The sequence below is a fragment of the Malaclemys terrapin genome, chromosome 5 (assembly GCF_027887155.1).
Source record: "Malaclemys terrapin pileata isolate rMalTer1 chromosome 5, rMalTer1.hap1, whole genome shotgun sequence".
In the NCBI taxonomy this organism is placed as follows: Eukaryota; Metazoa; Chordata; order Testudines; family Emydidae; genus Malaclemys; species Malaclemys terrapin.
In genome coordinates, this window is record NC_071509.1 from 119,684,338 (window position 1) to 119,702,745 (window position 18,408).

An 18,408-nucleotide genomic window follows, 5' to 3' on the forward strand; every position below is an offset into this window, starting at 1 on the left:
GATGCTATAACCCCCAGGTCCATGTATCATCCCATATACAGTAAGTGAGGGTGCAGTGGAGAGGAGAGCTGGTATTTCAAGTAGTGAGTATAGGGAATATATCATTATTCCATTAATATAAATGTGGGGTTCAGAATTATTGTTGCCTTAATTCAACGTATGGAGTTATTTGGAATATCAGAGCTTGGATTCCCAACTACAAGTCCTTATACAGTAATAGCTGAATTCTACATATGTTCAAATGACAAACGTGAAACCTTTATTTTTGTAATGTAGCACATATATATGAACCTTAAGCTGTATATATATTCATAAGCACCCATACTCTGTCTTCATGCCAAAGTAGATGGTAAAAAGAGAATGTTTATTTGTCTTTTCCCCAAAGAGAGAACCCCGCCCATGTTAACCAAATCATAAACACACAGAAGAAAGTTCTGAGATATTTTGTCAAGTGTTTGAATAAAAAGGGTTACTCTAAATAAGAACAGACTACAAATTCCTCCATTATACCTAGTACTAGCACAGCTACAAAAACTGCTTCTACTTCTCCATGGTCTCCCAGCGATGGCACATCACACACATTTTCATGTTATCAGGAACTGCTAGTGGAATAATATTTTAAGTGAGAAATACCCATGGAAGTCATATTTCCTAATTCATGTAAGTATATATTTTTGGAATACTTGCACAGAATACTTCTGATGAAGGAATCTGCCATACTTTACATGTTAAATCCCAGGTACCAAAGGTTTGTAAATCTATTTAATGATCCTGGGATGAGCATTTTTTGCTATATGTTTTCAACCAATTTTTTTCAGTCTTTAAAACATTTTTTTTACATTATAACAATAAAAAAATAGTTTGTTTATCCACAATTAGTAGGCATCTAGTTCACAATGCAGACTATTTTCTTTGAGCCAGCTGGAGAAAAGTGTTTTTACAAGCATGTCTTCTAATTCAGAAATATGAGCAGAGTGTCTGTGCAAGCTTTTCTTCAAAAGGATTTTTAATATATGGGTTCAGTTACATGACAGGCAGTAATTACTTTGAAGAAGGCCTTGAGGTTTATTGAGTAAATGATCTGGGTTTTTTAAAGTCTGTAAATGCATATTTAAAGGATAGCTTTTACAATACCAAGTCACAATCTGTTTCTAAAGCAGTTGTACAAAATTGCTGTATCACCTTCCATGTTTTTTTAAAAAGAAACGTTTTAGTGCTGCTGTCCAACACACGTTATTTGTGCTATCTATCATTTTAATTGAAGCTTGAAAAATCCACTCACCCAGGGCACCTACTTAGCTTTCATGAGTGAGTCCTATTCGCTTCTGCAGAATTTAAGACTTGATTTAAAACAAAAATTCCAGTTCTTCTGTTTGTGAAAATGGTCTTCCAGATATGAATGGAGTATAAATCGATGCGGTGGTGGCTCTCAAACTCTCCAGAGAGTATCAGAGCCTTTACTGGTGCTCTTCACTTTGCAAAAGAGCGGCGGAGTGAAATTAAAGATTCCAGTTTTGTTCCTGGTATTCAGAAACCTATGGGAATCATGGTCCATTGGATAGAAGACTAGCCTAAGAGTCAAAAGACTTGGGTTTTATTCCAAGCATAGTCACTGACCAGCTCTGTTAAATTAAATGATTCATCCCACATTTCTGTACATTAGTTTCTTGGCTGTAGAATGGGAATATGATGTTTGTTAAAGGTGTAGAGATCTGTGGATGAAAAGCAATCTGTTAAGGCCTAATTGTTTCTTTATTATAGTTACCATAACGGATTTAGTGCAGGACTCAGATGAATGTTTCTTGGCACACGCAGTGCCCTAATGACATGACTCCTGCCATAGAGAGGGGACCCCGAGTCAAGAAGTAATTCAAAGAGGAAGTCAGGGATGTTTGTCCTGCCTTTCTCAGCATGAAAGTGTTAGTGTAACAAGAACACCAGCAGCAGGAATTGAGCTGTCTATGTGTTTTCTTCCAGCCGTAAACAAGTTTTTTTCCTTTAATTATTTTGTCCCTGCTATTGTTTCCCTGGGGATATTTCCTCTTTGTTCTAGCTCACCAATAAGCAGACAGTGAGGCCAGGTAAAATCAGGGGAAGAAAGATGGCCAGTGACAACAGTGAGTAGGGTGACTTGCAGCAAGGAACATCAGAGGGGGAAAAAACACACTTCTGACTTTCTCCCAGAGCTATTTTCTGAGACGGGGTCCTTCCTATGTTGGAGGAGCCATTGCCTTTGGGGGTTGTCTGGGGGTGTACCAAGAAATGCTCTTCCCACTAGCACAGTAGCTGTAGCTGTTACATCATTTTATTAGCTCATGAAACTGACTCATAGAGTCATAGACTTTAAGGTCAGAAGGGACCATTATGATCATCTGGTCTGACCCCCTGCATGCTGCAGGCCACAAAACCGTCCCTACCCCTTCCCTGGACTCTGCTGTTGAAGTCCCCAATCCTGTGTTTTAGTGACTTCAATTGGCAGAGACCCTCCTGCTAGTGATCCCTGCCCCATGCTGCGGAGGCAGCAGAGGAAGGCCCTGGATGTATTCACGGTGAAAGAACTTAAAAAACACAACCTGGAACTTGGAAGAGGGGTAGAATTGTACCCCACGCTTGGAGCACCCAGAAGGTTCTGCAGTGCAAGGATGACAAAATATGTGCACCTTCCAGTAGCCAGAGGGTTTGAAGGGTTGGGTGGGGGCTTTAAATTTGATCAGGCATCTTTTACCCTGAGTAGGGTCAATAGACAATACTCTGGCAAGACCTCAAGCACCATTCACTTCTTACCAGCTGAGAAAGAAGACATGGGGACTTGGCTTTTCACATGAATATTGCCCCTGTACAGTCGTACGTTTCATCTTAGTTGGGTCCCCTGGCTCTTAGGAATCAGCTATAAGTTTTCAAGTTCTATGTAGATGGATGGGTGGGGTGTGGACAGAGAGTTGTGGGGAGAGACTGATGTGATAAGAAATAGGGTATTGAGAAGGTATCAGAGGGGTAGCCATGTTAGTCTGAATCTGTAAAAAGCATCAGAGGGTCCTGTGGCACCTTTAAGACTAACAGAAGTATTGGGAGCATAAGCTTTCGTGGGTAAGAACCTCACTTATTCAGATGCAAGTCATGACTTGCACAGGACCCTCTGTTGCTTGGTATTGAGAAATAGAGAGACATTGGGCGTCCAGACAGAAAACATACGAGAAGAGGTAGAGAAAGGGTTATAAGGGAATAGAGGGAGAGTGAAAGAAAAGAGGAAATGGCTGCTGAAGGTCATGATATACACCGTGATCTATTGAAGGAAAGAAAAGATACACAAAGTGAAGAGAAGATAGGAAGAAAAAGAAGACAAAACAAAAGCAAAAGAGATATGTCTACACTGGATCGGGAGGTGTTACTTATAGCTTGGATAAGATACATTCACACTAGCTCCGATTGTCCTAGCGTGCTAAAAATAGAAGTGTAGCTGGTGTGGCGTGAGCAGCAGGAGGGATTAGCTGCCCTGAATTCGTACTTACGGGTTCAGATGGGGTTGTGATCTGTCTAGCCTGGTCTTCCACTTGCGCCACCATGGCTACACTTCTGTTTTTAGCACAATCGGAGCTAGCATGGGTATGTCTAGCTAAGCTGGAAATTACACCTACTCCAGCGTAGACATACCCCTACTAAATACCTTTTTAAAATGTATTAAACAGATGACCAAGTGTCCGTATTACAATGAAATATAGGAAACAGTAAACAGTGACTATCTGTTTATTCCGTAAAATTGAGGAGTATGGCCCTGTGTGTGGTAGGAAAGTGACTTGCATCTGAAGAAGTGAGGTTTCTCTGACTCCAGGCCTAATTCATTGCTTTTATTGGAGTTACAATGAAGATGAATTTTGATCTCTATTTTCAGCTCATGGGGTGTGTTTGTGTTAAAATCCTTGTGGTACAGAAAGGTAATTTATAGATGGAGTCTAGCCATAACTCTAAGTTTCCTTACTTGTTTGAGCCAGACCCTTAACATTGCTTTAAAATATTTGTTTTTTGCGGTTTCACTATGAATAAAAAAAAAGTCTTCCAAATCCAGTAATTAACTGCAGTGTGTGTGTTGGAAGAGTGACAGCAATAAACTTTATTTCTAAAGTTGCCTTAATTTATTATATAGCATAACATACCTTTTTCATATTTCAAGATAATGAAGAGAGTTCTTCCATCTCTGTGTTTGTTGATTTAGGTCCTGAGCCTCCAGCCATTGCAGTAAATTAGAGTTTTCTAGTTGGCTTAAGAAGGGAGCATGATAAGACTCTTAATACAGTAAAAATTAAACTAAGAAAGATCTGACCAAATAGATTTTTTAAGATTTATTTTTCAGTTGATTGGAGTGACTTTTGGTTATTTTGGTCAAATGTGGTGTCTCCTCAACTTCTTGCTGGTGGTTTTTTTGTTTGGTTGGTTTTTTTGGGGGAGAGTGGAGGGTATTTTGTTTTTGGTTTATGTTTTGGTTTTTGGTAGCTCTCCTGTTTTATCTTCCAAAGTTTATGACTGCAATTCTGGATAATGAGAGAGCTTTCTGAATACTGGAATGGGAATGTGGCTTTTAAATAGGCTATGTGAATAGAAGGCATATATAAAAGTAAAATGTTTCTTACTCTGAGTTTGTGGAGGCTTGGAGGCCTGATCTTGCGGAGTCCTCTGCTACTCTAATGAAAATAATAATAAATCAATCGATTACTCATTGGTGCTAGACAGAGAGTTTCCCAATGTGAAGTGTGTTTACAACCAGGAATCACTAGTATAGAAAGGTATCTTATGTGGGGAGGGAATTGATTTCCGTGGAAGTCCATTGCAGTCAAAGGCTACAGAAAAGGGTCCAATACATGAAGTCTGTAGGTTTGGAATTCTCTTCCCACCCATATATACATCACTATTTATGCAGCTTAATAAATGGAAATTCAGTTGATAATTTGTTTTACAGCTTGATAAAATGCATGTATTACATCCTTTCAAACAGTTAAATACACATTAGAGATACTTTTCAGACTATATTATAGAAGAACGGCCTTAATTTCATTTGACACAAATTGAGGTGATATCAGTGTGTTTAATTCATTTTCTTTTAAACTCTTGCACAAGTTATTTGGATATTTCTCATACAAATTTTGTTTTTCTTCAGTCTTGCTTACACCAATCTACAGTCTTATAATGGAGATATCCCATCTCCCAGAACTGGAAGGGACCTTGAAAGGTCATCAAGTCCAGCCCCCTGCCTTCACTAGCAGGACCAAGTACTGATTTTGCCCCAGATCCCTAAGTGGCCCCCTCAAGGATTGAACTCACAACCCTGGGTTTAGCAGGCCAATGCTCAAACCACTGAGCTATCCCTCCCCCCCTTAAGTCGATGGATTAGTCAGTCCCATTACACGAATGTCAGGCAAAAACAATGAAGTTACAGCATTTCAGACCTTTGAGTAGAATTTCTTTACCCCAAGAATAGGAAAGCACAAAACAACAGGAACAGGCATAACTACTTAGCACTTCAATACTGGTCTCTTTCTCCCTATATTGTTCAGTCCCACCCACCTACAGGAAACCACATTTCCTTAGGACTTTCACTGCCATCTTAAACATGAAAGAGGGCCAGTAAGTTTCTCATATCTCAAGCCAAGAAGCATCAACTGATTACTAATGTATAGAACCACAATTTTTGCTCTCCTGATATATGCCCTACGATGAAAGTGGTTCACTTAGACTTATTAGAGCTTTTACACGGAAACCTTCTGTAAGTCTAATACCAAAAGCACAGGGGATAAATGTTGTCATCTCTCCACAAAGTCAACAAATTAAAGTCTGAAGTGAAGAACAGAAAAGGTATTTTTTTGAAAAAAGCTCTTGTTGGCTTCTTGCCACATCCTGGAGAGCCCCTATACTAGGTATGTTTCTTTGTCCTTCCCTACTGCTTTCCAGACAAAGCAAAGAGGAGTTTTCTTCAGTACTAAAATAGGTGTTGCCTTGAGGTGAAAATATTCTTAACACAAAAAGCAAAACAGGGGGAAGACCTCAAAGCTGAGTGACTGACTAATTGGCACGTTAGTGGCAAGACAGTCTCAACTGGCAGTAAGATTAGTTTGATTCATTGCTTTTCAAAACTCTAGTGATTGCTAACTTGCACTGTAAAAATTATAAACAAAAGAAATAGTATTTTTCAATTCACCTCATACAAGTACTGTAGTGCAGTCTCTTTATTGTGAAAGGTTTCAGAGTAGCACCCGTGTTAGTCTGTATCCGCAAAAAGAACAGGAGTACTTGTGCATCTGAGAGACTAACAAATTTATTTGAGCATAAGCTTTCGTGGGCTACAGCCCACTTCTTCGGCATGGGCTGTAGCCTACGAAAGCTTATGCTCAAATAAATTTGTTAGTCTCTAAGGTGCCACAAGTACTCATGTTCTTTTTATTGTGAAAGTGCAACTTACAAATGTAGATTTTTTTATTTTTATTTTTTGGTTACATAACTGAACTCAAAAATAACAATATAAAACTTGAGCCTACAAGTCTACTCAGTCCTACTTCTTGTTCAGCCACGCTAAGAGAAACAAGTTTGTTTACATTTACAGGAGATAATGCTGCCCTCTTCTTATTTACAATGTCACCAGAAAGTGAGAACAAGCATTCGCATGGCACTTTTGTAGCCGGCATTGCAAGGTATTTACGTGCCAGATATGCTAAACATTCGTATGCCCTTTCATGCTTCGGCCACCATTCCAGAGGACATGCTTATATGCTGATGATGCTCGCTAAAAAAATGTGTTAAATTAGTGACTGAACTCCTTGGGGGAGATTTGTATGTCTCCTGCTCTGTTTTACCCACATTCTGCCATATATTTCATGTTATAGCAGTCTCAGATGACGACCCAGCACATGTTGTTCGTTTTAAGAACACTTTCACTGCAGATTTGACAAAACGCAAAGAAGGTACCAATGTGAGATTTCTAAAAATAGCTACCGCACTTGACCTTAATTTAAGACTCTGAAGTGCCTTCCAAAATCTGAGACGGTCAAGCTGTAGAGCATGTTTCCAAAAGTCTTAAAAGACCAACATACCCATGTGGAAACTACAGAACCTGAACCACCAGAAATGAAAATCAACCTTCTGCAGGTGGCATCTGACTCAGATGATGAAAATGAACATGCGTCAGTTCGCACTGATTTGTATCATTATCAAGCAGAACCCATCATCAGCATGTATGCATGTCCTCTGGAATGGTGGTTGAAACATGAAGGGACATATGAATCTTTAGTGCATCTGGCACTAAATATTTTGCAACGCCAGTTACAACAGTGCCATGCGAATGCCTGTTCTCACTTTCAGGTGACATTGTAAACAAGAAGTGGGCAGCATTATCTCCTGCAAATGTAAAGAAACTTGTTTGTGTGAGCAATTGGCTGAACAAGAAGTAGGACCGAGTGGACTTGTAGGCTCTAAAGTTTTACATTGATTTGTTTTTGAATGCAGGGTTTTTTTGTACATAATTGTACGTTTGTAAGTTCAACTTTCATGATAAAGAGAGGTTGCCTTACAGTACTTGTATTAGGTGAATTGAAAGAATATTTTTTTGTTTTTTACAGTGCAAATATTTGTAATAAAAAAAATATAAAGTGAACACTGTACACTTTGTATTCTGTGTTATAATTGAAATCAATATATTTGGAAATGTAGAAAACATCCAAAAATATTTAAATAAATGATATTCTATTATTATTTAACAGTGCAATTAATCGTGATTATTTTTTTAATCACAATTAATTTTTTTAATCACCTGACAGCTCTTAAAAAAAACTTGTATCAACTACTGTTGTTTTTATGATTCATAAAATGCCAATACCATTTCAATGGGAAGCTGCTGAAGTGCTGTTTGTGGGTTAAAATCCGCTTCCCTCACGTAACCAAAGATGATATTCTCCATTTACCATTTACTCCATGAAGAAAGTGTGTTCAGGTCTTTCTCTTATAATATGAAAGCAGGAGAATAGAGGAAACAAGCTCTACAAGTGTGAACCCTGAAGTTTTTTTTTCCCTTCCCATTTTCCTCTTGCAGCTTGCAGATAAGGTTCAAGAAACAGTTTTAAAATTAGGATGCCACTCTCGATTAATCCTTTATAATTCTCCCTTTAAGTTCACTCTCATCGTCATTGGTGTAAATTTTAAAATTTTAAATTTGTTATGAATTTAAAATGTGACAGTGAGAATTAAAACAGTAAAATGTATCTTCTAGTGTAATGATGAATTACTTAGATAAAAATTTAGAGCAGCTGTGCATAAGAATTAGTTACAGGTAGATATCCCATTATGCCTCACAAAGAATCGAGCAACGGAATAGAATTCCAGTCCTATTGGCTGTAACTGTGAATCAAAATCTCAGTGTCTCAGGGTTTGTCTGCACAGCAAAAGCTGTGCATGGATTAGCCTACCCAAGCTAGTTTGAATCCAGCTAATGTGGGTAACAGTAGCACTGAAGACAGTAAAGCATGGCTTCAGCACAGGTAGTATAAGACCTGCACGGACACACTGGGTAAGCTCACTAACCAGCTCTGAAGCCTGTTCTAGAGTGGTTTTGCTGCTATTGTTAGCTTAAATCCAGCTGGCCTGGGTAACTCAGGTAGCTAACCTGTGCACAGCTTCTGCTGTGTAGCCAGGGCCGGCTCCAGCTTTTTTGCCGCCTTAAGCGGCGAAGCAGAAAAAAAAAAAAAGCGTAAAACATAAAGCCGCGATCGGCGGCACTTCGGCAACAGCTCTACCGCACCGCTTCATTCTTCAGCAATTCGAGAGGGACTGAGGGACCCGCCGCTGAATTGCCGCCAAAGACCCAGACGTGTCGCCCCTTTCTGTTGGCCACCCCAAGCACCTGCTTCCTTTGCTGGTGCCTGGAGCCGGCCCTGTGTGTAGCTATACCCTGAGTGTTGAAAGTGTAATCTTCTCAGTTTCATGACAAATGCTGAAACACACTCTGTCTTAATTAGGCCACAGTGAGTAGATACTTGAAAGTGAAAGGTGTAATAGAATATTTGGTTGTTTATAGTATAGTTTTGAGTCTCTAAACATGTAATCATCATTACTTTAAGTAAAGTCCATAGGATCCTTCTTATTCATGAATATTTGCTGTGTTCCTGTTGCCATAAGTGTTCTTAATTTATGAAGTGAAACTTTCCATTTCCAAGCCAATAGGGACAATAAGCTCTTATTTGAAACCCAAAAAATTACCAAAGGTTAATCCCCACAATACACATTGAATGGCCTTTAATAGCTTTTTGCTACATACAGATAGGAGTGGACAGTTTCTCTGATACCTATAAATTGGGAGTTCTGGCCATTGATCTAGAAAATTAGACCTATATTTCTGAGGCATGTTTTTCTTTTGTTAAATGTCTGAAGTTAGAACCAGATGCATTATCTCTACTTGGTCAGGGTGCTGGCAGGAGTGAAGCCTTGGAACTTGAAGGATTTGTTTGGTGGTTCTGTTTATTTCTGATATCTATTCTATACATACTCAGTAAATCTCCTGGGAGATTGGAATTACAGTAAATTACAGGATTATTGGACAGCCTAGAAAACAGCATTTAGGAGAAAATGGAACTATTGCCTCTCTCCCTAGAATGACAATAATATTTTTTCTAACAGTTATTACAACACTATGTTAAATCTTTGTTACACTGCAATTTGTATGTACTTCAATTGTGGTGTTCTGACGTTCATACAGCAGTCATTACAATCTTTTAGACCTATGAGAACAGTTGCTTTTTCTTTGCCCACTTTTATTTTCAAGGTGTGTTTTATGGATTGAAAGCCTCTTTGCAGGTTAGTGGTCAGAATTTTAATCAGATTTTATCAAGAGAGCTTTAAGTACCCAGTTGCTAGAATCGCAAGTTCCTGGTGTAGGAGGTTTCCTCTCTTAAGACTGTAGGCTTCAAGATATCAGTGTTTGTGTTTCTCTCTGACAATATTATTCACACAGATTGAATGGATGCTCTTAGGTTGAATGCAGATTCCTTCTTTGCACATTCCACTGCTACCCCAATTAACTTCAGTCTTACTATAGGAATTAGTCTTGATAGTGAGCACCCAACAGGAAGCAATCAAATAACTTCAGTGAGCAGCTCCATTTTAAAAACAAAAAGACATCCTGAAGGGGGAAATCTTTAATCATTTGGAGGATTCTGTTTTACTTTGAGGGTATGAGTAATAATACAGAAATGACAGCAAATTGATAGACATTACTCTAGTGATTATTTAAAGAAAAAACATTGATAGCCATTGTGGTCATCAAGCAAAATGGGAGGAAAAGAGAGCAGGCATCTAGTCCCTAGTAACCTAAAATATAGGTTAATGTTAACTTACATTTTTGAATGAATTAATAATATCAAACTGTTCACCCTGAAAAGGTTTTAATAAGGTCTGTGCATATTTACTATATTTAAAATTTAACTATACATTGAAGTATGATAACCTTGTAACATTAGCCTCTTCTTAGAGAAGGCTCATCGGCTCAACTGTTGTAAGTAAATGTTAACTAATTAAATCTTGACATATAGTATGTGAAACTTCATGTCCCTTGTGAACTGGATAGTTAAGGATAATTTCTTTTGGCTAATGTATTCTCATGTATATGTAAGATGTGTTGCATGAGATTGTGCTATTTATATTTTTTAAATGTGTTTTAGTTTAATCTACTTTCTTATTCTGCTCTAGTCTCTGCTACATTCTTATCCTCCTACATCTGGTCAGAAAAACAATCCCCTGTGATGCTTGTTGTTTTATGACAAACAATAAATAAATCAGAAAATATTGGCATGTTCAAACGTTTATCATCAGTCTGGATCATTAAAACAAAGGCCATGAAAGGTAGCATGGGAGTAGGAGTCCTGATCCTGGCTATAACAACAATACTGTTTCTGACCTTTAGGATAAAGTCATTCTCATTTAACCTCAGTGCCTTAGATTCCCCCATCTGCAAAATGGGAATAATGCTTATCTTCTCAGATGTTGAATGTTAATATAAATAGCAAATATTAAAAATAATATTGATTACATTTAAGTAAAGTAGAGGGAAATTATGGAAAACAAGTGGATGGGAGAGAGAGGCTTAATAATGCACTCTTCTTGTCTTGAGCATTGAATTTAAATAGCATTAGCAATCAGATGTAACAATTTTATTTCAGTCTATTTCTTTGTCTTCTCAATCTTATTTAAAAATATAAAACAGGAAGGAAGATGCATTTTTTTGGTAGATCTTTTGTTTAAGTATTCCAGATAAATATCGTCAGTGTTTTCAAAGTCAAATAATGAAATTGTCCGAAAGGTCTTTGCTGCTTATCTCCCATGAACTTTTTGTGATGAAAGCTAGTTTAACTTTTGTGGTAATAGAAGTTACAAATTAAAAAGACTAATAGATCATCCACTTCATTTCCCAACTTTCTCTTTGTCAGATGAACACTTAAATGGATGTATGTGGAGTCCTTTTATTTGGTAGCAGCTGCCTTTCAATTGTTTTGTTTGTTCTTTCAAATATAGCTGATCCTACTGACCTGGGCTTCATCATTTCTCCATGGTCTTTGCTGTTGCTTCCATCTGGGAGTGTGTCATTTACAGATGAAAATGTTTCCAACCAGGACCTGCGAGCATTCACGGCACCAGAGGTTCTGCAGAACCAGTCACTGTCATCTCGTTCAGATGTTGAAAAGGTACATTACCTTCTTTCCTATAAAATGTTAGTCTCTATGAAACAGTATTATAACTGATTTGGTAGAAACTTTCTTTTATTTATGTAGCACCCTACAACTAAGATTGCAGAATGGCTTCAAACTGTCCTGGCTTTGCAGAATATTCACCTTTTGGGCTGAGTATATTTTTTATACAGGTACTTTGTCTTTGCCCAAAGAGCTGGGGTTGTGTCTGTGAACATGCATGTACCTTTACTTTTTTTAAATAGTGGGACATTTGTTCCCCCCACATTTCTTTAAGTCTAAAGCAAACTTAATTTTCTTTTGTACAGGTGAAATGGGCCCTGAAGGTTGGGATTAGATTCTCAAGGTGGATTGTCTTGTGCAGAAGGTTACATACTGAGAAGTTGCTGTTTTGGAAATAGCATAACAGAGTCATGTCCACCCCCCACCCACCCAAGATAGGGTGCTCACCTAAGTAAGGGTGAGCTTGAACATAAATCAAAGTTGTATCTGCATAGTTAACTGACTAGTCTTCCAAATGGCTCCCAATTGGCCTTTTTTTTTCAGCTTTAGGGCTTTCTTCAGCAAAATACCCCTTCAGCCTAGCAGAATATGGAAAGGGCTGGGAATGAGGAGAGGATGGGGTTATAGTCCCACCTCTTTCATTTGACTGGTCTTCATAATCCTGAACTCTTCAACTGTTATTTAAGGGGATGTTGCAGGGTATAATAGTGTGGGAGTCACCCTGATGTGACTGCTGTGGTCAGATATGACATAGCCCATGGGGGAAACTGAGGTAATCAGTCAATTCTGCGATGCTTGTATATCGTGAATGATGCCCCTTCAGGGTTCAAGAATGGCTCCTTCTCTGGACTTGGGGCCCCTCCAGAGGGAAAACTACAGCAGCTTGTTTCTGGAGTGGTGTGTAATTCCCCAAAGACCTGGACCTCTTGCTGCTGTGTGTATGGTCCCTTCACTGGGATTGGGCTTTCCTACGGCTTTGCTATTCATTGCCTTGCTACCCTGCCCTTTCCTAGGTCCCCTTTTTTTCTGGTGAGCTCTCTGAGAACTTCTCTGGGAACTTCCTCTCTCTGTTCTGAGGCTTCCTGACTGAGCACTCGGAAACCTTTATTAGACTGGGTGTTCTTCATCTAATTAACTGCCGCTCAGCTACTTAATCAGTTAATCCCCAGGTGGATCACTCTCCTTAGTGGAGCTTGTCACACGCACAGGGGGTGCTGAACCCCTCAGGGACCAGCAGCCTCCATGACGAAGGACTACAGCCAAAATAGCTGTATGTTTGAAAGCTGTTATATGGCTTGGCAGGACTGCTCCAGGAGCAGCAGTTGCATGGCTTTGTTTTGAAGGAGATTAGTACTGGCACTATTGCTATTACAAGGGCAAAGACTAGCTATACTTGAACTTTTTTTTTCTGAAAACTTGTTAAATTGTCAGTTTCTCTAGAACCATATCAACTGAATATGGAGTCTAAAGGATGCCCTCCAAGAAATGTATTTTCCTTCTATATCTTTCTTCAGTGGTTGAAAGCACTTAGCTTCAGGCCTCTTGCCTTGCAACACAGTCAAGTCTATCTATTGTAAGACGTGTGTGTGTGTATATATATATATATATATATATATATATATATGAGTGTGTTAACTGTTCAGGACCAAGAGACAGAAGTCCTTACACAAGTAACGGTAGTACTGAAGTCAGTGGAAGTTTTGCCAGAATAGGGACTGCAGAATCCGGAACTGACGGATAGGAGGGATAATTCCAAACTTTGTGATAGTGGTACTATGAAGCACCGTGTAGTTAGAAATCTTTACTAAAATGTATAACCTGAATGAGCAGGTGCAATTCTGTTGAAGTCAGTGGAGCTGTGCCACTTTGTACTAGCTCTGAATTTGGCTTAAGAACTCTCTTATCAAAAGCACCAGGAAAATAATCAGTGAATTCCTTAAGCAGCTAAACTGTATCTAGGTGAAATCTCTTACTTCAAAGTTGGGTGCATTCTTAATTTAACACTAAGATTATTTGATGGCAATAGTTTTTTTTTCTTTTTTAAAAATAGAAGAAGAAAACTCTGTTGCAAACCAGAGGCCCTGTGTTTCCTTGTTGCATAGAAAGAAGTGAAAACTGATGGGGACTGATGTGGCATGTTTCTCTTGCACTTGAACTCATTCATTGTTGGTGACCAAATTATGGCCTTTGTCCCCGTATGCCGCTCTGATTAATTCTCTCAGATTGTGGCCCTTGCTTATGAAAATGTACATTTTGCTATTATATGACATCTGGTAACATAATTTTCTGGAAGGTGGTGGTAGTACAGTTGTAACTCTTTACCTCTGCAAGAGCCTGAATTCATATTTCCTTGGGAAATTATTGCATGTTGACATATATATGCCTTGGTTTGTGCAAGGAGATTACTCATACAGTTGGTTTAACTTGGTTTATATCCTTTTAGCTTGTGGTATTTGGTTTTAGTGTTGTGTTGAAGTTGAAGTTTTTTACTGGAGTTGAATACATCTAATTTTGGGTTGAATTCTAGCTAACTTTGCACATACACATGTGGCAGGGAAAAAAAAAAACCCAAAATGGAACCACCATTGCATCAAACTGAAACGATGCAGTGGAATTTGAAGAAAATTGGGTTTCTAGGTTCTAGTTCCCCAGTCAACTTGAGAAGAGGCCATTCTGCTGGGCCTCCAACAAAGGAGTTGTGTATGAATAGGGCCTTACAAAATTCATGGCCATGAAAAACGTATCACAGACCATGAAATCTGCTCTTTTGTGTGCTTTTACCCTATACTATACAGATTTCACTGGGGAGACCAGCATTTTTCAAATTGGGGATCCTGACCCAAAAAGGAGTTTCAGAGGGGTTGCAAGGTTATTTTTAGGGATGTTGCGGTATTGCCACCCTTACTTCTGCACTGCCTTCAGAGCTGGGTGGCTGGAGAGCGGCGGCTGTTGGCTGGGCGCCCAGCTCTGAAGGCAGTGCCTCACCCACAGCAATGCAGAAGTAAGGGTGACAATACCATACCATGCCACTCTTACTTCTGCACTACTGCCTTCAGAGCTGGTCAGTCGGAGAGTGGTGGCTGCTGACTGAGGGCCGAGCTCTGCAGGCAGCAGCGCAGAAGTAAGGGTGGCAATACCATACCATGCCATCCTTTCTTCTGCGCAGCTGCTGGCAGCGGCTCGGCCTTCAGAGCTGGGATCCCAGCCAGCAGCCGCTGCTCTCCAGCTGCCCATCTCTGAAGGCATTGCCGCCACCAGCAGCAGCGCAGAAGTAAGGGTAGCAGTACCACAACCCTCCTCCCCCCCCACACACACAATAACCTTGCAAACACCTCTCCACACACACAGATACACACACACACACAACTTGTTTTTGGGTCAGGACCCCTACAATTACAACACTGAAATTTCAGATTTAAATAGCTGAAATAATGAAATTTATTATTTTAAAAATCCCATGGCCGTGAAATTGACCAAAATGGATCGTGAATTTAGTAGGGCCCTATGTATGAGTTTAACAAGATACAGCCATAGCATTAGGGGCCTGATCCATATGTCTATTTACCTTATATGTATGTATCTGAAACTTGCCTGGTCAAGCTGTGGTTCATGCAGCTTCAGTTCAATTAATTCCTTCCTACTACATGGCAGATGTGTGTGCATGGAGCTTTTTAACAGCTGTTAAAGGTGTATATTAACAGTACTTTTTTACTTGGTTTTGTGGGGGGACTGTGCTACTTACATCTATTTTTAGTGTCTACCAGAATTAGGCCATAGAATTTCATTTATCTGCAGCTTCTGGCACCAAAAGGTATCAGGAATATAGTCTTGCAGTTACGTTAGCTTATTTTAATTTAAAAATGCAGCTGGTTGAATAGAGTGAATTTTTAAAGTGTGTGTATAAAATTTAGAATGTAATAGGAGAAAAAGCATGTGATGAACTTGCATATATCATAGTGAGCAGATAGGCTTCATGTACAACTTTATTGTTTTAGGTTACTGAACTCTGAAATCATTCAAATGTAGCTTATTGTATTGTAGATTAAGGCTTTATGAGGCAGATGTTTTTTTGAAGGAAAAGTCAGTCTGTGTTGGATAGCATTCCTTCAGAAATATTTCAGTTTCTGTATGTGTATTGTCTTTCAGAGTTAAGTGAAATTTCTTTTGCTAATGCTGACGCAGCCTGCATCTTTGTCTACATCTGCCCTTCATCCCCTGTATTCATTCCAAAATCCTTCTCAAATTTATTTACTTGGCATTTCTTAGATTATGTTGTATACATGCTAATTTCATCGGGCTTTCAATGTTAAGCTTCAATCTTCATTCAGTGTATTTTACTGCAGTTTACCAAACTAGTTTCTGAGTGGAAATCTTTGTTTTATTTTCAGTTCTTGTTCTGAAATTGGTTCATATCGGAATTTTATGGAAACCAAAACAAATTCCTGTTTGTAATGACCTCTTAAAACACAATGACAGGGTTGCATTAGTATTTGGGTCATGACTTCATTTCTTTTAAACCGAAGAAATTATGTATTCAACAATAAATATCATCCAAAGTGCTAGTCAGACAATGAATGCCTTACTGATTCTAAGTCTGTTAAATTGAACAAAAAAAGCTGATTTTGTAATTGTAGGCTTATTTGAAATATACATTTGCAAATCATTCCACAAATAATAAATTTGTGATACAAATTTAGTGTTACTTATTTCTTGTGAAAACTGTTCAAAATATTTTAATATAAATCATAAAAGCCAAAAATCAGGATTACCAAAAAACATTTAAATAAGTATCTTAATTTTTTGGAGGTGCAGAGTACTTGCAACTCTTATTGAAGTTCATATTTCAACTTTACCTTGATATAATTTGTCTTAAATAGTACAGTGTGCATACATAACACACACATTTATATGAGAACGCATGCTTAGCTTCATTCTTAATCTTATTATCGGCACAACTTTTAAAATAGATGCATTTATCTAGTTTTAATGTATTTGACATTATCTCACATGAATGGAGTTTGACATGACATAATGCACAAGTCTCAACCATGATGATCAAATAAACAGTTAGCCTAGCCTTGGGGTCGCCATATTTGGGGTCGGGAAGGAATTTTCCTCCAGGGTAGATTGGCAGAGGCCCTGGAGGTTTTTCGCCTTCCTCCGCAGCATGGGGCAGGGATCACTAGCTGGAGGATTCTCTGCTAATTGAAGTCTCTAAACCACAGGATTTGGGGACTTCAACAGCAGAGTCAAGGGAAAGGGTAGGGACAGCTTTGTGGCCTCATGCGGGAGGTCAGACCAGATGATCATAATGGTCCCTTCTGACCTTAAAGTCTATGAGTCTATGGTATGGGATTTTTTCCCCCAAAAAATATTTGGCATGACATTCGTCTGTCAAACCATAATGAACAATTAGAGAACAGTATATAATATTCAACTGAAGAAATGTAAAATACCAACATGAAACTAATATAACTGTTTTTAAAATCAAATTGTAACAAATACGAGTAAGTGCAATTCATTTTATTCGTTACAAGCATTTTTATATGTAAAAGATTGCTTCATATGTATGTAGCTTATGCAATTTTGTTTATATTCTATAGTGCTGTTGTAATAGTTTGTGAAATACTACATTCAGAAGAACCTCAGCAATTCACGCAAACTGATTGCAAATTAAGCATACAATGGAGCACCACACCAAAATGTGCTTTGTTCACTTATTTTGAAAAATAGTTCTTCACTGTGTAGTAGAGATGCAGTACATTTTGTAAAAATAAGTCTTAATATAGGGACCTCCTTACAATGCTCTGTAATAAAAGCTTTGCTGGGAAAAGGCATGAGACTCTCAGATGTTTTGGGAATACTGTTCAATTCTAGCTAACCTAGAATTAATAAGGTTGTTGTGTAGTAAAGAAAAACTGGTGTTTTTATACCCATATATTATTTTATACCCATAATACCTGGGTTTGGTAGGTATATTTTTTTCTTCTCTTCATTCTCTGTTGCCAGATTTATTCATGTATGTATTTATTTGTTTAAGATTGATGGTATTGCAACTGTCTAGTTTCCTTTTCATGCATAGCTATGATGTGTCTATGGCACAAATTGGTAACGTTCTCTAATCTTTCAGTAGAAGGTCTTGGTAATAAGCACATTCATTAAACTGAGAGTCCCTGATACCTGACTTTGACTGTCCAATTGGAAGGTAAAGCCAATAGCAGTCTTTCCACAGAACAAGGAAGACTTAGTTCAATGGCCATCATTTTCTCAATGAAAAGAGGTTCTGATGCATGTGTGAAACATTGCTAAATATGTCCTGCCTGCAATTGAGGGATCTGTATTTAGGAAATAAAGCTTATTTTTATGGTTAAAGCTGTCAAACAGTGACGTCTAACAATTCCCTTATAATCCAAATTTCAGATATAGGGTTAAAGGTAAAAAAACCAATAAATTACAAAACAGACTAACAAAAAAAAACCCCCTATGTCATGAGGGTAGCCATCTTAGTTTGGTTTGTGGTCCAAACCACATGCAGTTGGAAGCCAGTTTGCAAATAAGTCTTTAATTTTTCCACTGCACATTCACAACCACCATAACAAAAAAAAGTCAGGTTAGTTCCATGTTTAAATATTATTGGATTCCCTTCACAAAACAACATGGTGGAAAATACATTGAAGATGCAAATAATGAT

General features: G+C 38.4%; 1 protein-coding gene across 8 annotated transcripts in view; it reads left to right on the forward strand.

Moving 5' to 3' along the window:
* The window catches only part of PTPN13 (protein tyrosine phosphatase non-receptor type 13), a 185,043-nt gene that overhangs the window by 47,437 nt on the left and 119,198 nt on the right, over positions 1 to 18,408 (forward strand). For all 8 annotated transcript variants that reach the window (XM_054030081.1, XM_054030082.1, XM_054030085.1 and 5 more), the window contains exon 3: positions 11,542 to 11,711. In XM_054030081.1, coding sequence (XP_053886056.1) covers positions 11,542 to 11,711 — 170 coding nt within the window. The remainder of the gene's footprint in view (positions 1 to 11,541; positions 11,712 to 18,408) is intronic.